Raw genomic sequence first — 19,185 nt, 5'->3', positions numbered from 1 at the left:
TCAGTTTCACCGGGCTGGCAGGACAGGGACTACAAAACGAGTTTTAGTGCAGTTGCCATCTGTAAATTGACACATTGTCTCACTGCAGGGCAACCTGCAACACACAGGTGCACATGTTTAACCCAAAGAGTATCTCGTCAATCACTTGTATGGTAGATAAACAAACCCTGAAACAGGAACTGAACTTCCCACATGGTTAGGCCATTGTATGTGAGATGCAAGGTTACTGAATTTGCCAAAAGAAAAAAGTATTCTCAACATTGTCACTCAGAAAGTTTAAAGTGGAGTTTTCAAACAAACATAACAAAGAAAGATAAACTAAACACTGATTTATAAACATTCTGCTTACTATGACAGAAAAGTGAGCAATAAATTCTATGAACTGAGTTAGAAATACCCCCCAAAAGCATCCCCCTCCTGGTAGGAGATGCCCCCCCCACACACACACACCCACCTCTCATCTCACTGACCACTCAGTAAAATGTCATTAAACTTTTCCTTCTTTATTTCTAGTTCATGTAGTTTACAAGTAGTTTTATTATGTTGGTGTCAAGTGATAAAAGTAGAATTGAACTACAGGGTTATAAACAAGCAGCAGTGTTACAGAAAACAAGAGCTACACTTTTGAATTGTCCCCTGTAATCATCACGCCTTAAAAGAAAGCAGGAAACCATTACGTAGGAGTTGTCTACAGCATATGCTCGGTGCGGTTACCAGCACACTTGCAAAATACACTCCGAAAGAGCAAGCTGGCAGATTTGTGCTATACTTGGAGCTCCTCCCCACCGACTTACAAAAATAATTTGCAATTGTGCTGACCCTTGCTTATTGTGACCACTTCTGACAATCTTCCAGTGGTGGCATTTTCGAAGGCAAAAATACATTTCCTTAAAAGTAAGGCTAATGTAAAACCATTGCCAAGCACAGAAAGTGGGAAGAGCAAAAGGAGACATTTCACAAGTGCAGTAAAAGCACTGGCAGGTGAAGGAGTTACGGTGGAGAACGTAGGACGTAAGTTCACGACGCTCCAGCTGCGCTGCAGTTCAAGCACCAATGCACACTCTCCCCACCTCTGCTCACCCCTCCTGGACAGCGAGAGCAGAACCCCACAGTTACATCACTGCAGCAATGAGTTCGTCTGAAGTCCACACCCAGCTGGACAGCCACAAACGTTTGAAGCGGCAAAGGAAGCACAGCGACACTTCAGAGAAAGAGCTGCTTTGTGACTACACCCCAATCCTTTCTGCATACAGCGCTGGCACTCTGGCCCTGTAGTAAACTCTAGGGACCAACCACAAAGTGCAACTGCAAGGAAACTAAAAAAATAGATTGTGCATCTGATAGGTACAAAAAGCAAGCTCCGCTTCAAAGGACTGGCTTCTTTATTGGGTTTATACAGTGAGTTTATTATTGACTGCCTCACCTTTGAAATCCCTGACAAAGCAGCAGTTCCACTAATTTTTTTAAAGTCTGCATACCTAGGGTTAGTTTAGTATGTTAAGGTGTGAAGAAGTACTACCTGCACAGAAAAATCATCAGTGCAACACTGTAACAGATATGTTTTTAAGCGTGAAACAACCTATTCAGTACACGCCTTTTCCTTCTGGGAACCGAGGCCAGGCTTCTTTCAGACGAAGCCCTCTTCGTGTTACCAACATAGATCTGGGTTTTAATGCCTCCATACTTTTCAATAGCTAATTGTTCTAATTTTAGATTCAAGATACAGCACGCTTGGTCTTTTCAGTCAATCTCAGTTTAAGATAGATAGTCTATAGTTAAATAATCTCTCTATATTACATATAAAAATACTCATCTCTACCATAAATGAGGTCAGGTCTTTTTCCAAAACATCCTAGACTTTTGGCCTTGCCATAGGTCTGACTTGACGCTAAACCAAGGGACACGTTCACCAAAGAAATCCTGCCACAATCTACTCAGAAGTATTTCCTCAGCATAGTCCTAAAATGGAACTAAAAGAACAAATAAAGGTAGGTATAACACTTTCAATGACTGTTCAAAAAAAGCAGACCTTAGAATTGAGTTCAAGGAAGCTTTAAGATTCCAGCCAGCACTGCAGATTAACTAACCCACTCGATCTCTTGAGTACTGTGCATCTCTAAGTAAGCTCACTTTAATGTCAAGTCCTTACAGTAAGAGATGACGACTGGGGAAAAGCTTTTGTTCTTCTATTTATGTCCCAAATGCAAACACAACTTTTTATTCCACACGCTGTAACAGGCACGTATTTACTGAACATCTGAATGGTCCAATATGAAGAGACCAGGGGGCAGATTTCCCTTGTGCTGTATTCAGATGCACATCTCACAATGGCCAAGCTAAACTTCAATTTCTCAAGCCTATCCTTAATGCTTAAAAGCACAAAAAAGCCAACATATTTGTAAAAGCTTAATGGAGGAGAAATGATAAACCATTGCTCAAACTGACATATTGTTCAATTTACCTTAAATCCACTTTAGCCATACAGGAAAAACCCTTACCTCATAATGCTGGCAAATGCCTTGTGTCTACAGATGCAGCTACAAGGAGCAGCATGCACACGCACTCGTCTCTTGCAACTGCCGTTTCAGTCTGCTCAGAAGTTTCATAGCTCTGTTAGCATGACAGTGACCTCTAACTAATAATTAAGGCTATTAATATGCATAGAATAATAAGGGCTACCATTGTGATATGAAGTCCTGGCAAGAAGACTGCACCAGCTTCCAGAACATTTAGAGAACCTGGGTCTTTTCATACCAAGGCAGGTATTTAACATTTTCATCTTTTTCTGTTCCAAACTTCTTACCTATTTCCTTTTGAAAAATGAAGCCTATAAATTCTCTTTGCTGTCATGCAAAACATAAAATCATTGATCTCTTCATTAAAAACAAGACCAAAATATTCTCCAAGATACCAAAACAAGAACCACCTGAATATAGCCTTGGTGAAACAAACTCAAAGTAACACTGGAAAAAACCCAAATAGCAGATACCTTATCCCATGTGCATGTGTATAACTAACATTATGTTCTAAGAACTACAAAACCTTAAGACAGCTATCAAGAAGCACTCAGAGGAGCAGGGGAAATTTTGGAATTTTCAAGAAATAACTTTTTTTTTGAGTCAAAGGAACAGAGCATACAACACTCAGGCTCAGGTTTGTGGTCTTTCTGTCTGATGTCTGCTACTTTCAGTAAAGAGATGCACAGATTTAGGCAGCAAGACCAAATGTTGAATCTGTGGTTAATTTTTCCTCTTGCACTGCAAGACATCCATTTTAATGGTAAAAATAGGCATGGTGGATAAGCACTTGCCACTGTCTCAGAGCCAGCATCTTAAGGAGATCTGTCAGAATAAATGAAGGTAAATAAAGATTTATTTGTGCGAGCATTCAAACATGTTCAGGTGAAAAGAAAAAACCAATATACTGTAGCTGAACTTCACTGCAAGCTTCACAATATCTAGTGCTAAAATGAACAATACTGAGGGCTCAGAATTTGCACTGGCACAATTTAAAACTGAAAATCTGAAAGAGCTCATTCTTTAGGGAATCCTTCTCTGAGGAATGATTAGGGAAACTAAATCTTTTAAATGTAGACAGAAGGTATATGAAAGCAACCAGAAGTAGTACCATAATTAGAATGTCATGCTCAGAATGTAGATTAAAAGGAAGAGATGCTGGAGAAACAGAATAGATTGTGTCTTTGCCGAGGTACACAGAGTACAGGGATAACTCTTCCGATGGCAAATCCTTAACCTACAAAAATCAAACCAAGAGCACGTGTTTCAAAACTCACATGTCATAAAGGCAAGGCAATGCTCAGTTATGGCCTGTCAAACATTTACTCCACTGACATTATCTACAAAAGCACTTGACCATTTTGTACACAGTGATTCCTTATGCACGTTGAGAGGCTTTCAGTTAAAAAAAGACATTATATACAGATCTGTACACAATTCCAACAAACACACTCTCCATCTTCAGTGGAATTCTTAAAGCAAGATACCTGAGGTTTCTCAATATCTTCAATTTCTCTAGCACAAACCGAAATATACAGTTCAGATTTTACAAAACAAGACACCTTCCTGGAATATGTGCATTTGCATTAAAAAAAAAAAGAAAGAAAGAAAGAAAAAAGCTTTAAGGAGTTGAAAAAGGCTTCAAGAGGCTTCATTTTCACTCCTGCACATCTGGAAATGTCCTTCCACTAAAGGAGACTCCCAGCACTGAGAGGCAGAAGCGTGCCTCCAGTGCAGACAGCATGTTGTCTTATAAAAAGTCAGGAACAGCATGTCAGTAGGATGAAGTGCTTCCTCCAGCTAGTGAGTATCTGAGGAGGGAAAGAAATGGTTACTGTTGTGTCTTTCAGAAGGGTCATCTGCAACAGGCAGCAACTAAAAGTTACTCTGTTTTATGCCATGATGTTCCAGCTCTTTTCCTTGCAGAACTTTACTCACTGCTGCTGTCACACCTTAATGAAACGGGTCAGAGAGCTGAGCAACCTGCAAAATGCAGCCTGTTGGACCAGAGCTGCTTTTCTGAATGAAAGCAGCAACTTGCCTTCAAGCCTCTTACTGGGAAGTGTATGATGGTGTAACAGTTCCATATACTGGGGGCAACACGCAGCGATTACAGCTTTCCTACTTGGCAAGTTTACATCACAATCTTTCCAGAGTATTACTGGGGCAAGAAACCTGTATTTCTTGCTCTAAGCATATTCTCAAATCATCCAAAGAAAGAAGTACACTGAAATCATGTTAGGTCTTCCATAAGCTTCATTAAACATCAGAGATCAAAACTGGAGGGGTAAGGTAAATGAATTCACTCAAGTTACTGGGCAGCTCCTCCAAGAGTCCTAATGAAGTAATTCAGACAAACTTGGCAAATTCAGTTTTAACCACTTGTAAGGGAAATGGAAATCTCTTTAGAAACACATTGCTGCAGAGTCATAGAATCATAGAATCAATCAGGTTGGAAGAGACCTCCAAGAGCTTCCACTCCAACCTATCCCCCAGCCCCATCCAGTCAACTAGACCATGGCACTAAGTGCCTCAGCCAGGCTTTTCTTGAAGACCTCCAGGGACGGTGCCTCCACCACCTCCCTGGGCAGCCCATTCCAATGCCAACCACTCTCTCTGTCAAGAACTTCCTCCTGACATCCAGCCTATACTCCCCCCAGCACAGCTTGAGACTGTGTCCCCTTGTTCTATTGCTGGTTGTCTGGCAGAAGAGGCCACCCCCCACCTGGCTACAATGTCCCTTCAGGTAGTTGTAGACAGCAACGAGGTCACCCCTGAGCCTCCTCTTCTCCAGGCTAAACAACCCCAGCTCCCTCAGCCTCTCCTCATAGGGTTTGTGTTCCAGGCCTTTCATCTTCAGTAGCTGTAAGTGGATACAATGATTTAATAACGTAGCAGAACATACTTCTTGTAGTGTGCAAACACGAAGGAAATAGTTTTTTAGACATTCAGCAGCCTCAAAAATAGCTTTGTACGTGAGGGATACCTATTAAGCTATGGAATGGTTCCCCCACCTGGACTACTGTGTGCAGTTCTGGAGCCTGAAACACAAGAAGGACATGGAACTGTAAGAGCAAGTCCAGAGGAGGGCCACGAAGATGATCAGAGGGCTGCAGCACCTCTGCTACTGGACAGGCTACAAGAGCTGGGGGCTTTTCAGCCTGGAGAAGAGAAGGCTTCAAGGAGGCCTTTCAGTATCTGAAGGAGGGACTGTTGACAGGGTCTTGCAATGATAGGAAAAGGGGTAATGGGTTTAAACTGGAAGAGAGGAGATTTCAACTAGATGTTAGGAAAGAGTTCTTTACAGTGAGGGTGGTGAGACACTGGCACAGGTTGCCCAGGGAGGCTGTTGATGCTCCCTCCCTGGAGGTGTTCAGACCCAATCTGGATGAGGCCTTGAGCAACCTGTTCTAATGGGAGGTGTCCCTGTCTATGGGGGGGGGGGGGGGGGAGATTGGAAATGGATGATGTTTGAGGTCACTTCCAACCTAAACCATTCTATGAATCCTTTTGAGGGGAGGATCCTCCCATTCATTTGTTTTACTTACTTTCTGGAAAGAGTGCTAGTCATAATCATGTACTAGCAGAATGTCATTCCTGGAATAAGAGAAAGTTCCCCCAGGAGTGACCTGTCAGCAATCATTCTCTCTGAATACTTTTTTTCTCAGCTTCAAAGTAAATCAAGTACCTGTCCCCTCTGCTGTAAGACATGATGACCCAAAAAATGCTATGGAAGCAAAACTGAAGGAAAACAAAACCACTAAACCTGTATATAAAGGACAAAAATGATGACTGTTGCTGTTGTGACAGGAACAAAGATATCATCTCGAGTACCCACAAAAGAACTGCCCAGTGGAAAGGCTCCTTTTCAGCTTTGATTCCAGCATCAGTAATTAAGTACCAGTAGGAAAAGGAGCACCAGGCAAAAGACAGGCCCGCTGCTAGATCAGGTGGGTGACCTGATGACAGAGGATACAGGGAAAGTGGAGTTACTGAATTCCTCCTTTGCTACAGTCTTTACTGCCAAGGCTGATTCCTCAAGAATCCAAGTTCCTGGAGGAAGGAACACTCTCGTAGTCAAGGACTGGGTTAGAGATCATCCAGACAAACTGGTCACCCACAAATCCATGGGATGCACCCATAAGCACTGAAGGAGCTGGCTGAGGTTATTAAGCCACTCCAACATTTTTTAAAGGTCATGGCAAACAGGGGAGGTGTCTGAGGACTGGAAGAAAGACAGTGTCACCCCAGCCTTCAAAAAGGGCAAGGAGGACAAGCCAGGAAACTTCAGGCAGTCAGCCTCACCTCCATCCCTGGAAAGACAATGGAACAACTCATCCTGGGGGTCATCTAAGCATATGGAGTACTCAGCATGGATTCACAAAGAGAATGTCATGCTTGACCAATCTGACAGTGTTCTGTGACGGTGTAACCAGCTGGGTGGATGAGGGGAGAGCAGTGGATGTTGTCTGCCTCAACTTTAGCAAGGCTTCTGACACTGTCTCCTGTAACATCCTCACAGGTAAGCTTAGGCAGCATAGGTTAAATGAGTGGACAGTGAAGTAGATTGAGAACTGGCTTACGAAATTGTGCCTTCTTTTGAAGTAATACAAAATGCTGGGTTTCAAGGTAAAGCCAAAAGCCATACAGACTGTCTTTAATGAACAAGGAACCACTTACTAGGTGATGGCAAGAAGTGGGCAAAGAACAGAGTGGCACAAAGCATCCTCTGCAACATATACCCAAGACACTAAGGAAGTGTCCCTTACAGGAGCTGCCCAGTCTCATCTGACACACAATGTGCACAGCAAAAGGATGAATGTGCATATGGGGGGGCTAGCAGAGAATCATAGCATGGTCCAGACTGGAAGGGACTGCTAGAGGTCATCTAGTCTGGCCCCTCTGCAGTCAGCTTGGACATCCCCACTAGACCAGGTCACCCACAGCCTCATCAAGCCTCACCTTCAATGTCTCCAGGGAAGGGGTCTCAACCACCTCCCTGGGCAACCTGTTCCAGTGCTCCACCACCCTCGTAGTAAAAAACTTGTTCCTAACATCCAATCTAAATCTGCTCTTCTCAAGCTTGAACCCATTGCCCCTCGTCCTGTCACCGTAGGCCTTGGTAAACAGCTTCTCTTCATCCTTCCTGTGGGCCCCCCTTAAAATACTGGAAGGCTGCTATTAGGTCCCCCTGGAGCCTCCTCCTCTCCAGGCTGAACAATCCCAGCTTCCTCAGCCTGTTGTCATAGCAGAGGTGCTCCAACCCTCTGATCATTTTCATGGGCCTCCTCTGTACCCACTCTATCAGGTTCCACATCCTTCCTATAACAAGGGCTCCAAACCTGGATACAGTACACCAGATGAGGTCTCACCACAGCAAAGTGGCAGAATCACCTCTCTGGATCTTCTGGCAATGCTGCCTTTGATGCAGTCCAGGATTTGATTTGCCTTCTGGGCTGCAAGTACACACTGTCTGCTCATGTTCAGCTTCTCAACCACCAGCATCCCCAAGTCTCTTTCCATGGGGCTGCTCTCCAATGCCTCATCCTCTAGGCTGTACTGATAGTGAGAACTGTTCCTTCCCAGGTGCAGGACCCTGCACTTGCTCTTCTATCACCTGAAGTCTATCACATTAGAACTGCTGGTATGACTGGGGTTTTTTTCCTGCTAAGCAAACACAGTTTTCCAAACCTTAAGCACAGGTGGCATTTCCCTCTATTTCAAGTAGAAATTCCTTCAATTTAACACTAGCCAAATATTTGTAGCATCAGATCTGCACATCTCTGTAGGTCTTTGCAAAACAGCTTCATTACCTCTGAAGCCTCTGCAGGAGGTGTGACACCATGCTATCTGCAATGCCCGGACAAGTCTCTTCAGCTAAATAAATAGCCATTCTCAGTTCTTCTATGGAATCTGTGTTACCACCACACACCTCACTCTTCTCTTTCAACTGAAAGAAAACCAAGAAGAGCTATATTAATAAAGATATTCATACATACTTGTACAAACAGTATAATGCAGAAGCTTGTTAGGAAGCGGCCAACAGCGCTCACAATGTCAGGATTTGGCTTTCATTATACACCCACGGATCCTGAAGACTTTCCATCCTGAACTTAATCTTTGCAGTAGTCATGAGGGTGTCATTCATCTTCACAAGTCTTCAATCATTCACACAGCCTTTTCTAGTGTGCCTACATCCAACAATTATCACAAAGTATCCCAAGACAAATGCAGTGTTTACCTATAGCTGTTCAGTTTCAAGATGTGCTGTTTATACATACTCACTTGTATACACACACACATGTATATGATGTGTATTTATACTACCAGCACAAGCACGGTTAGAAAACGTTTTCATCCAGACACCTCTACCAACAGACTACCCTGAGCAATCCCTCAGCTCCCCATTGAAGCAAAGGATCCCACAATTTGGCAAGAACTGAGGGCTGAGAGGGAAGGTCTCAGTGCTTTGCTTTTGTAGGAGCTGGTGTAAGATGCTGAGTGTGGCTGGTAAAATGATTTCTCAGAACTCACTAGAGCATTCAAAAAATCTCAGCTGGGTCTAAGCTTCTTTGGAAGAAAGTGTCATGTTAAGAGTAGTAAGAGTAAATGTGTGCATGGTTTTCTTTCAGGGACTGGACTTCCCCAGCAGGCTGGATGTCTGTATTTACAAGCTGTTCTTTGTATTTATCAGTACAGCTGTTGTCAAGAGCTGCTTTGCAACATCCTCTTAATAAAGATGGAATCAAAAGTTGATTCTGCAGGGAAAACAAAACAAAACAAAACCAAACCAACCAGACCACAAACAAACCAACCAACCAAATCCCACTGGTGAAAAAAAATACCCAAACTGAGAGCTGATGTGGCTTAAGAATGCTTCTGGACCAAAGCTGAGTTGCTTATACAGAGCTGAAGAACAGTGAAATACCTTTTTATTTTTAAACATATTTCTCTATAAATTATTCAACAGAGCCATATCTGAATGCTGCACCTGCAGCCTGGCTGCCTTTATGTCAGTACTGCCACTAACAAAGAAAACTTAGCCTGAACAAACAGAAAGTTCATGCCATTTTCTGGGCTATAATGTGGGCATGGGTACACTTTTGGTCCTGCTTAAGTATAGCACAGATGACTATCCCATGTAATAAACGTGATCCCTAGAAGGCAGCCAAAAGCAAAATTAATAGCTCGAGACAATTTTGAGTTCAGTGTAGCACAAGACATTCCAAAGGGAACAAAGTGGCAGTGAAGTTCTTCTGAGATGTCCAAGCACTAAAGCAACCTTTCAGGAGTTTCTGAAGTGGATTTTCAACAGGTGTCAGGAACTACAGCTCAGGAGTTGCCTGATCAAAGATTGATGAAAGATTTTTCTTTACAAAAGGAAGAGCTTTGCAAGAGAAAACACATTGTTCCAGTTTCACATTTAGTGGTGGCTTTTAGGTATGTTAGAGCACCCTCCTGAGAGTAACTTGGCTCTCAGCAAAAGAAAATCGAGAGCTCTGTGTGTACAACAGCTGAGGTACAATCACATCAGCAGGAGGGTTTCTGTACTCTTGGGTTGCTGCTTGTGTTTTCTTTTCACTGCATCCAGGATGCTCAAGAGCAAGATCCTGTACACAAAGCATAGATAAGAGGCAGACACAAATGCCTTTTTTACCAGTAAAAGCTAACCCTTTCTTAGTCTAAACTGGCAAGTCACAACTTGAGGACAAACATGATACAAGCAAACAATAATGGGAACATTATAAAAAAGGACACCCCTGGATCTCTTGCCTTCAAAAAGGAGCCCAGAATGAGTCACTGCACAGAGTACTCAGCTAGTGTCCTTCCATAATGAGAAAAACTACAGCAGGGTGGAAGCTGGTAACTGAAAACCACAAACAACATGACAACTCTGTTCATTTTCAGGGTGTTGTTTTGTTTTCTGTCGTTTGGAGGGTTTGAGGTTAGGCACTTTGCTTGTCTGCTCTCTTTAACTGGTTTGCTGAACTGCACCAAAATTCAGATTACTGCCACCAACAGAGTGGCAGCTCTTTAGCTAAGGCTCCTAAATTGTATCAGAGCTCAACTGAGAAAGAAAAATGCAGAATATAATCTTACCCTGTGGGATTACTTAAGAACATCAGTTGAGTTTTACATCTGTCTTCTGTGCCAAAAGCTTTCAAGCCTCCATGATGACCAAAATCTCTGAATGACTAGTTTTGTTGGGATTGAATTAGTTCCACGGATTAACTTTCTACTTTAGCTAGCAATAATTCCTGATGTTGCAGGTGTCAGTGGCTTGAATGTTGAATGAATGGAACACTGAAGATATACGGTTCCCTCTAGACAGCACAGACAATAGCCATGCCCATAAGAAAAAGAAAACCTTGCACTGAGATTCTGGAACAGACTGGGAAAGTTGTGGCTATCCACTAGAATTTGTATGGAAGAGGAGTCTAAAGCATAAACCCAGCAGCATATATCAGACCAAGCATCTCCTTCATAGCATGAAGATACAACAAGCAAGTGTGTGAGGAATAAATTTTCTCTAGCTTTTACATCCTACAGAGATGAAAGAAAATGGCAGTTTTAATAGGGACTGCAGCAAAATCACATAACGACGGGGATCAGCAAATGGAAATTAAAAGGCTTGCCTTGAAAATGAAAATGAGAAGCAAGAAAAGCAATGAATGACACAGCAACTATCTTGCAATAGCATGGGAAGGAAGAACCCAGACCCATTTGGTCTGAATGACCAAAACAGACTGTCTCTTTTAAGTAAGTTTAATTCCTTTTCTGCACTCGATATTTGCAGCATGCAAAATTTGATGGTAATCCTCTGAAGCAGGATTAGAACAAAATTAAGACAACATCCTTTAATAAGAAAAAAATCTCTAGCTTTATTTCTCTAACAGTAACTATGACAGAAACCATCACTTAAATAAATTTTCATACCAAAGCTAGGGTGAGAGGGGAATTTGTGTTTCCCCAAGTTCCATCAGCTTTTTAAAATGACCACATCTTCATAAATATATACCTTCCTTCTCATCTGATTTTTAAGTTGCAAACATAAAAAAACCATACGTAAAATTCAGAATGAGACCAAAACACAGTTTTCAACACTAGAATTCAAAAAGTGAAGTTCTTGCTGATCTAGTCCAGAGTCGTATCATGGAACACCAAAGATCTTGAGATTTGTTACGGATGAAATGATAAAGGGATAAAGCTGTGTCAAAAAATGGAATGCTGCAATCTAAACATTTACATACCTTTGTGGTTTTCACGTTCATTGCTTTGGGCAAGCATGGTTGATGTTCCTACCATGCATATGAAGTACTGTCAGAAGCAAAAGGAAAATCTCAAAAGCAGATACACAGGAAATCAAAGGGCACAGCCAAGATCATAATACACCAAGATCCAAAGGGGTTGTAGAAACCTCTAGGTGCAATTCATCGAATTTTTTTTTCTGGTTTTCAGAGACATAAAACCTGGAATCTTTAAGTTTAAAAGCAGTAACTTACCTCTACAAATAAAGGGGATATAACTGTAGGCAGGCATTGGGATACAGGCCTCTTTGGGATATCCTTGTCCTTTAAAGAAAATAAAGAGTCTGACCAATTTTATTTCTGCAAAATACATCTTTGTTATACTCTGTTTCAAACCAAAGAAAAAAATGTTCCAACATGCCACACATTAATGGCAATCTTTTTCTACACTGTCACAGCTTAACTCCCACCAGCAATTCACACCATACAGCTATGCACTCACTCCTCACCCCTCCCCGGTGGAGAACTGAAATAAAATAAACTTTGTGAGTTGAACTAATAACAGTTTAATAATTAAAATAATACTTTTAAAACAGTAACAATATTTAATAATAAATCTTTGTTATTATTACTACCAATAGAGAAAAAAATAAAGCCCAAGAAAGATAACTGATGCACAGTGCAATTGCTCACTACCTGCTGACCACTGCTCAGCCTGTTCCCAAGCAGTGATCAGCCTCCCCCCAGCCAACTCCCTCCATGATGTCCTGTGATATGGAACATCTCTTTGACCAGGTCTGGTCAGCTGTGCTGGCTAGTTTCTTGTGCACTCACTTGCTGGCAGAGCTTGGCAAGCTGGAAAACCCTTAACTTGAGATTTTAGCAACAACTAGAGCATCAGTGTGTGTTATCAGCATTGTTCACATACAAAATCCAGAACACAGCACTGTGCCAGCTGCTAGGAAGAAAATTAACTGCATTCCAGCTGAAACCAGGACATATGTATATACAAATGTAAAGTGCTCTACAACAGACTACTCCAAAGCACTGTGGAAAACAGAGGCTGGATTAAATTTTGAGGCCGTAACACCTCGTGTACAACACCTCAAATACATGCAAGCTCAAAATCAAACCAAAGAAACAAAACAACAATTAGAAAACACCCCCCCCACCCCCCCCACCCCCCAATTCTACTGAGCAGCTACTAATCGCAGGCATGCTGATATTTACTAGGTCACTCCCACAGGACACAGGATTTTACTTGTATTTCTCCAGTTCTGGTAAGAGAGGACACACAATTTTCAGAGACAGGGTAGCAATCACCTGCCCCAGTCAGATAGGCTGCAGAAAATACTATGGAGAAGCTCTTAAACATCCCTTAGTCACCATCCCTGGAGGTGTTCAAGAAAAGACTGGATGAGGCACTTGGTGCCATGGTCTAGTTGACTGGATAGGGCTGGGGGATAGGTTGGACTGGATGATCTTGGAGGTCTCTTCCAACCTGGTTGATTCTATGACTTTCTTTTAACATATGCACATTCTGTTCTTTGCTACATTTTAGTCTTTTTATATCAAAAAACAAGAAGACCTTCCCCAAAACCCTAGTCTACCTTTTTACTGTACCAGTTTAAGATTATTTATGGAAAGAAGGCTTTAAAAATAAAATACTGCCAGATCTCCCTACAGTGGTAATATTTCAGAAACTACAGAAATATTTTGGTACATATTTCATGAACTACAGAGAAAGGACACAGTTACAGAATATCCACACTTAAAAGACTTATTCAAGAAGTTCTGTGAAAGGCAACTGTAGAATACACATTTTTAGCACAAGTTCTGAAAATTTTACCATTCAAAAGATAGAAAAATCAGCCCACTAAATTATTAAAGCAAGAATTATCTCCTTGTATAATACAATCAATAGTTTGAGCACCTTATTTCTTTGCAACTCCAAAGGCTGGGCTGCTCCATTCTCTATATTCTTGGGGTCTTTTTCTCTTATTGTAAAGATCCATTCTCCTGAATCACTGCCACCTGAAGCCTGGCCATCTGGTTCACTTCGAGGGAGGGGAAAAAATGAGAAGTTCTGTTACCTACCTACACCTTATTGCCCATGTTCATCCAATATATGTACTCTACATCAAAACTAGCATCAAGATTCTAATGTGCAAGCCAGTAAGTATAACCACAAGTATGAAAAGTCATATATCTCCTGGGGAAATTAAAAAAATGAAACCAAGATACTTCACTATATGTTAAATTAACTTTGAAAAGAAAGAGCTGCATTACAGATTGAAAACATTTTCCCAAGTCACAATAAACAAGTCATGTGAAGCGTTTTATTGGTATCTGAGAACTGGCTTTAAGCAGAGTGCCCCAAATCATTAGGGAAAGTAGAAAAAAATTAAAAGACTTAACAGCTAAGACACTAGCTTAGAATACTTTTGAGGAAGACAATTTGTTCCCAGCCTGTTAGCAAGGCAAATCATTAGGAAAAGTAGAAAAAATTAAAAGACTTAACAGCTAAGACACTAGCTTAGAATACTTTTGAGGAAGACAATTTGTTCCCAGCCTGTTAGCAAGGCAAATTTACCTCTTTGTGGTGGGTTAATGACTTTCTGCCCACCCTACTATTGAAATTTACCAGACTAGCTCACAGGAGTTGAAGTAAGATGAAGCTGTATTTACAGCAAAGCTAAATTTACAAGCATATATACACAATATATTTACAAGTCCTTACAGTTATATACAAATTAGAAACCATACAGAAATCCAAATTCCCTCCTGGACGATGAAACTGCCCAGAAGGAATTCAAAGCTACCTTCCCTCTCTCTCCCAGACATAAAACAAAAACAACCAGCAGACAACTTTGTTGTCTGTTAGTGGAAGATATTAGAGCAAAGAAGTGAAGGAAGAAGCATCTCAGAGCAAAGAGGGACCAACTGTTTACATTTTAGCTTTTTATCCCTTTCAGCAAACCAATGAATGATATAGAAGTCTCACAATCACTGACCCATATTCCTGTGGGTGACTTCAATTTATCAAACAACTGCTGGAAACACAACACAGCAGAGACTAAACGATCTAGGAGGATCTTAGAGCGTGTGGAAGTTAACTTGACACAACTAGCTGGTGAGCCAACCAGGGAAGTCTTGCTGCTAGACCCGTTGTTTTGTGGGAAGTGACACCAAGCTAGGAGCAGGTGTTGATCTGTTGGAGGGTAGGAGAGCCCTGCAGAGGGACCTGGACAGGCTGGATGGGTGGGCAGAGGCCAATGGGATGAGATTTAACAAGGCCAAGTGCAGGGTTCTGCGCTTTGGCCACAACAACCCCAAGCAGCACTACAGGCTGGGGACAGAGTGGCTGGAAAGCAGCCAGGTGGAAAGGGACCTGGGGGTACTGGTAGATAGCAGGCTGAAGATGAGCCAGCAGTGTGCCCAGGTGGCCAAGAGAGCCAATGGCATCCTGGCCTGCATCAGGAACAGTGTGGCCAGTAGAATGAGGGAGGTTATTCTTCCCCTGTACTCAACACTGGTCAGGCCACAGCTTGAGTGCTGTGTCCAGTTCTGGACTCCTCAATTCAAGAGAGATGTTGAGGTGCTGGAAGGTGTCCAGAGAAGGGTGACAAAGCTGGTGAGGGGCCTGGAACACAGCCCTGTGAGGAGAGGCTGAGGGAGCTGGGGGTGTTTAGCCTGGAGGAGGCTCAGGGGTGACCTCGTTGCTGTCTACAACTACCTGAAGGGACATTGTAGCCAGGTGGGGGGTGGCCTATTCTCCCAGGCAACCAGCAATAGAACAAGGGGACACAGTCTCAAGTTGTGCCAGGGTAGGTATAGGCTGGATGTTAGGAGGAAGTTCTTGCCAGAGAGAGTGATTGGCATTGGAATGGGCTGCCCAGGGAGTTGGTGGAGGCACCATCCCTGGAGGTCTTCAAGTAAAGACTCAATGAGGCACTTAGTACCATGGCCTAGTTGACTGGATAGGGCTGGGGGATAGGTTGGCCTGGGTGATCTTGGAGGTCTCTTCCAACCTGGTTGATTCTATGATTCTATATTAATTGAGGAATGACATGATGGTTGGAGGTCATCTTGGGCATAGCGATCATAAAATGGTAAAAGTTTCCAATTCCTGGGGAAGTAAGAAAATGAGTCAGTAAAACTGCCACCTTGGACTGCCAGAGGGTAGACTTTGATTGATTTAGGAGAGTAGTTGACAGAGTACCTTGGGAGGCAGTCCTGAAGGCCAATGGAGTCCAAAAAAGGCTGGACATTCTACAAAACAAAAATCTTCCCGGTGCAGCAGCAAGGCATTTTGGTGTGACTTGACACGTACCAGTGGGGAAAAAAGCTGGCATGGCTAAACAGAGCTTTGGCTGGAACTCAGGAAGTCAAGTCTATGGCCTGTAGAAGAAGGGGCAGGCCACTCAGGAGGACAAAGGAGAATATTAGAAAGGCCAAAGCCAGAACTTCATCTGGCTACTGTGCAAAAGGCAATAAAAAAATGTTTCTGTAAGTATATTAAGAGCAAAAGGAGGACTAAGGGTAATCTTCATCTTTTATCAGACACAGGGCGTTGATAGCTGACTAAATATGAGCTAGCAGTGTTCCCAGTTGTCCAAGAAGACCAACAGCATCCTGGTTTGTGTCAGAAACAGGGAAGTGATTGACACTCTGCACTTGGCACTAGTGAGGCCACACCTTCAGTACTGTGTTCAGGTTTTGGCTCTTCACAATAAAAGGACGTTAAGGTCCTGCAACATGTCCAAAGAAGGGCAAAGAAGCTAGTGAAGGGTCTACAGAAAATGTTTCATGAGGAGCAGCTGAGGGAACCGAGTTTTTTGAGCCTGGAGAAAGGGAGGCTCAGGGGAGACCTTGTGGCTCTCTACAACTCCCTGACAGGATTTAGTAAGGTGGGGTTCAGTGTGTTCTCCAAAGTAACATGCGGTAGAACAAAAGGAAACTGACCCGAGCTGTGCTAAGTTTAGGCTATCAGGAAAACCTTCTCTACTAAAAGGACTGCAAAACAGTGGAACAGGCTGCCCTGGGAAGTCGTGGAGTCATCATCCCTGGAGGAATTTAAAATGTGTAGATGTGGTGCTTAGCAACATGGCTTAGTGCTGACCTAGAAGTGTTGGGTTAATGGTTAGATTTGATCTTAAAGGTTTCTTCCAGCCAAAATGATTCTATGATACTATAATAGGCTCTAGTAAGTTGGTTCAATGGAAAAACATTCCTCGATTTGGAAAGTGGGTCTTCCAGAAAGCCACATCAGCTCACCTTTTTATCAAACCTAATAAAAGGGCTGCTGTGGAAGCAGAGGAGGGGGAAGCAGGCTCAGACATTGTATTATCTCACAAGCACTCTTTTGCTGTTCTGACAGGCAAGATTTCATTAGTTTACTGAGTCTACTAAGCTGAAACGGTGTAAATAATAAAAGACTCAAAAATGTCCTAAAAATAACCACTTGGCACCTACAGTTACAAAAGATATTTTACAAACTCATCACACTTACCTATCTGAATCATCAGAACTGGAGTCATCATGACTTTGTTCAGACTTCCATCTCTTGTGCCTATCAATGAGGTCAGCCAGGTAGGAAGTCTTCTTTGAGTTTCGTAAAATAAATTTGTGTTTCAAGAGCTCTTTTGCAGTAGGTCTCTTGAAAAAAAAATTACTGTGTTAAGAGAGTGTTAAGTGATTCACTCTAAAAAAGTTAAGAAATTCAGGCTTCAGTCATGATACAAATGAGATCTTAAATATACACAGTACTCAAAAAAAACCCAAACCAAAAAAGCTCAACATGCCAGTGGTGAACATACTGCCCCACACGAGAAAAGCTGAACTGCACTCATTCCTGTAAACCAGTCAAATTCTCTACTACACACTGACAAACAGATGAAACTCACAAAGCTTGGGTCCTTGTTTAAGCAGGCCTCCACAAATTCTTTGAGGGATTTACTGAAGTTTCCTTCCAGTGTTGGTGGATTGTTCTTTGGAATGAGGAACAAAACCTTCATTGGATGTAATTCTGAATGAGGTGGCTCTCCTTTTGCAAGTTCTATGGCTGTTATGCCTAATGACCAGATATCTGCCTGCAAGAAATAGTGCTTTTAAGATTAGGTTGGAGAAAGAGAAATAACAGTGTTGCTTGCTGTCATGGTCTAACCTCAGCTGGCAACTAAGCACCACACAGCCACTCACTCGCTCCCCCAACCCTTCCCCAGCAGAAATTAGAAGAGTAAAAGAAACAAAACTCATAATCACAGAAACAGTCAGGTTGGAAAAGACCCTCAGGATCACCAAGTCCCTACTCCTACAAGATTCACCCTAAATCATATCCCCAGGCACCACATCCAAATGGCTTTTAAACACATCCAAGGTTGGTGATTCAGCCACCTCATCCCAATGCCTGACCACTCTTTCTGTGATTTTTTCCCTAATATCACAGTATCACCAAGGTAGGAAGAGACCTCATAGATCATCAAGTCCAACCCTTTACCACAGAGCTCAAGGCTAGACCATGGCACCAAGTGCCATGTCCAATCCTGCCTTGAACAGCTCCAGGGATGGCAACTCCACCACCTCCCTGGGCAGCCCATTCCAGTGTCCAATGACTCTCTCAGTGAAGAACTTTCTCCTCACCTCAAGCCTAAATCTCCCCTGGTGCAGCCTGAGGTTGTGTCCTCTCGTTCTGGTGCTGGTCACCTGAGAGAAGAGAGCAACCTCCTCCTGGCCACAACCACCCCTCAGGTAGTTGTAGACTAAACCTGCCCAGTCACAGCTTGAGGCCACTTCCTCTCATTCTATCACTAATTATCTCAGAGAAGAACTCAAGGATTGAGATAGGAACAGTTACTAATTGCAGTAAAATCCATTTCCATGATAATTATTATTATTACCAGCAGAATTCTTTTAATGGTAAAGTTGTTATGAACTAGTATTTTATCCACCATATGTAAATATGGGGTAAGACTCAAATATTGGTATAAAAGTAAACATAACATGCACAAGATTTTCTGCCTCAGTGACCAGCAGCTAGTATAACCATTAGAAATTTATTAAACCACAATCTTCCTGAGGTTCAACACTGTCTTACAGATCATTCTTATTTAGAGAGAAATGTGGTCTACAATGGTGTTACTCAACTTTTTCAACTAAAAAAGTTGACTAAAACAAGTTTTTGATTCAAATAGTTTCTGAAATGTTGACAGTAGTTTTCTACCACACATGCTTTGTAGACCTTCTCCTGTGAGCCAGGTCTTGTAGGCCAAGATCTGACCTAAATCAAACTTCTCTAAATCACGCCCAGGCAAAATGCAGGTGACCTCTGACTAACTCATAAAGGACTACAAACTGATAGCCACAACATAGGTACTAGCAAAGCTACATTGCCTGACTAAAACCAAGCACAAGCTCCTCCT

General features: G+C 42.4%; 1 protein-coding gene across 5 annotated transcripts in view; it reads right to left on the bottom strand.

Moving 5' to 3' along the window:
• Nucleotides 1–482: 482 nt before the first annotated feature.
• STK24 (serine/threonine kinase 24) overlaps nucleotides 483–19,185 on the bottom strand; it is a 66,316-nt gene continuing 47,613 nt past the window's right edge. For 4 of the 5 annotated variants that reach the window (XM_064143860.1, XM_064143862.1, XM_064143863.1 and 1 more), the window contains 6 exons: nucleotides 17,671–17,856; nucleotides 17,277–17,422; nucleotides 13,698–13,821; nucleotides 12,020–12,088; nucleotides 8,330–8,466; nucleotides 483–4,327 (listed from right to left, as the gene is read on the bottom strand). In XM_064143860.1, coding sequence (XP_063999930.1) covers nucleotides 4,291–4,327; nucleotides 8,330–8,466; nucleotides 12,020–12,088; nucleotides 13,698–13,821; nucleotides 17,277–17,422; nucleotides 17,671–17,856 — 699 coding nt within the window. In that variant the 3' untranslated portion in view covers nucleotides 483–4,290. The remainder of the gene's footprint in view (nucleotides 4,328–8,329; nucleotides 8,467–12,019; nucleotides 12,089–13,697; nucleotides 13,822–17,276; nucleotides 17,423–17,670; nucleotides 17,857–19,185) is intronic. The other variant, XR_010302393.1, reaches the window with a different exon arrangement.

Source organism: Pogoniulus pusillus, chromosome 5, assembly GCF_015220805.1.
Source record: "Pogoniulus pusillus isolate bPogPus1 chromosome 5, bPogPus1.pri, whole genome shotgun sequence".
Taxonomy (NCBI): Eukaryota; Metazoa; Chordata; class Aves; order Piciformes; family Lybiidae; genus Pogoniulus; species Pogoniulus pusillus.
The sequence above is the reverse complement of the archived record's forward strand: the minus strand, read 5'-3'. Positions and strand labels throughout refer to the sequence as shown.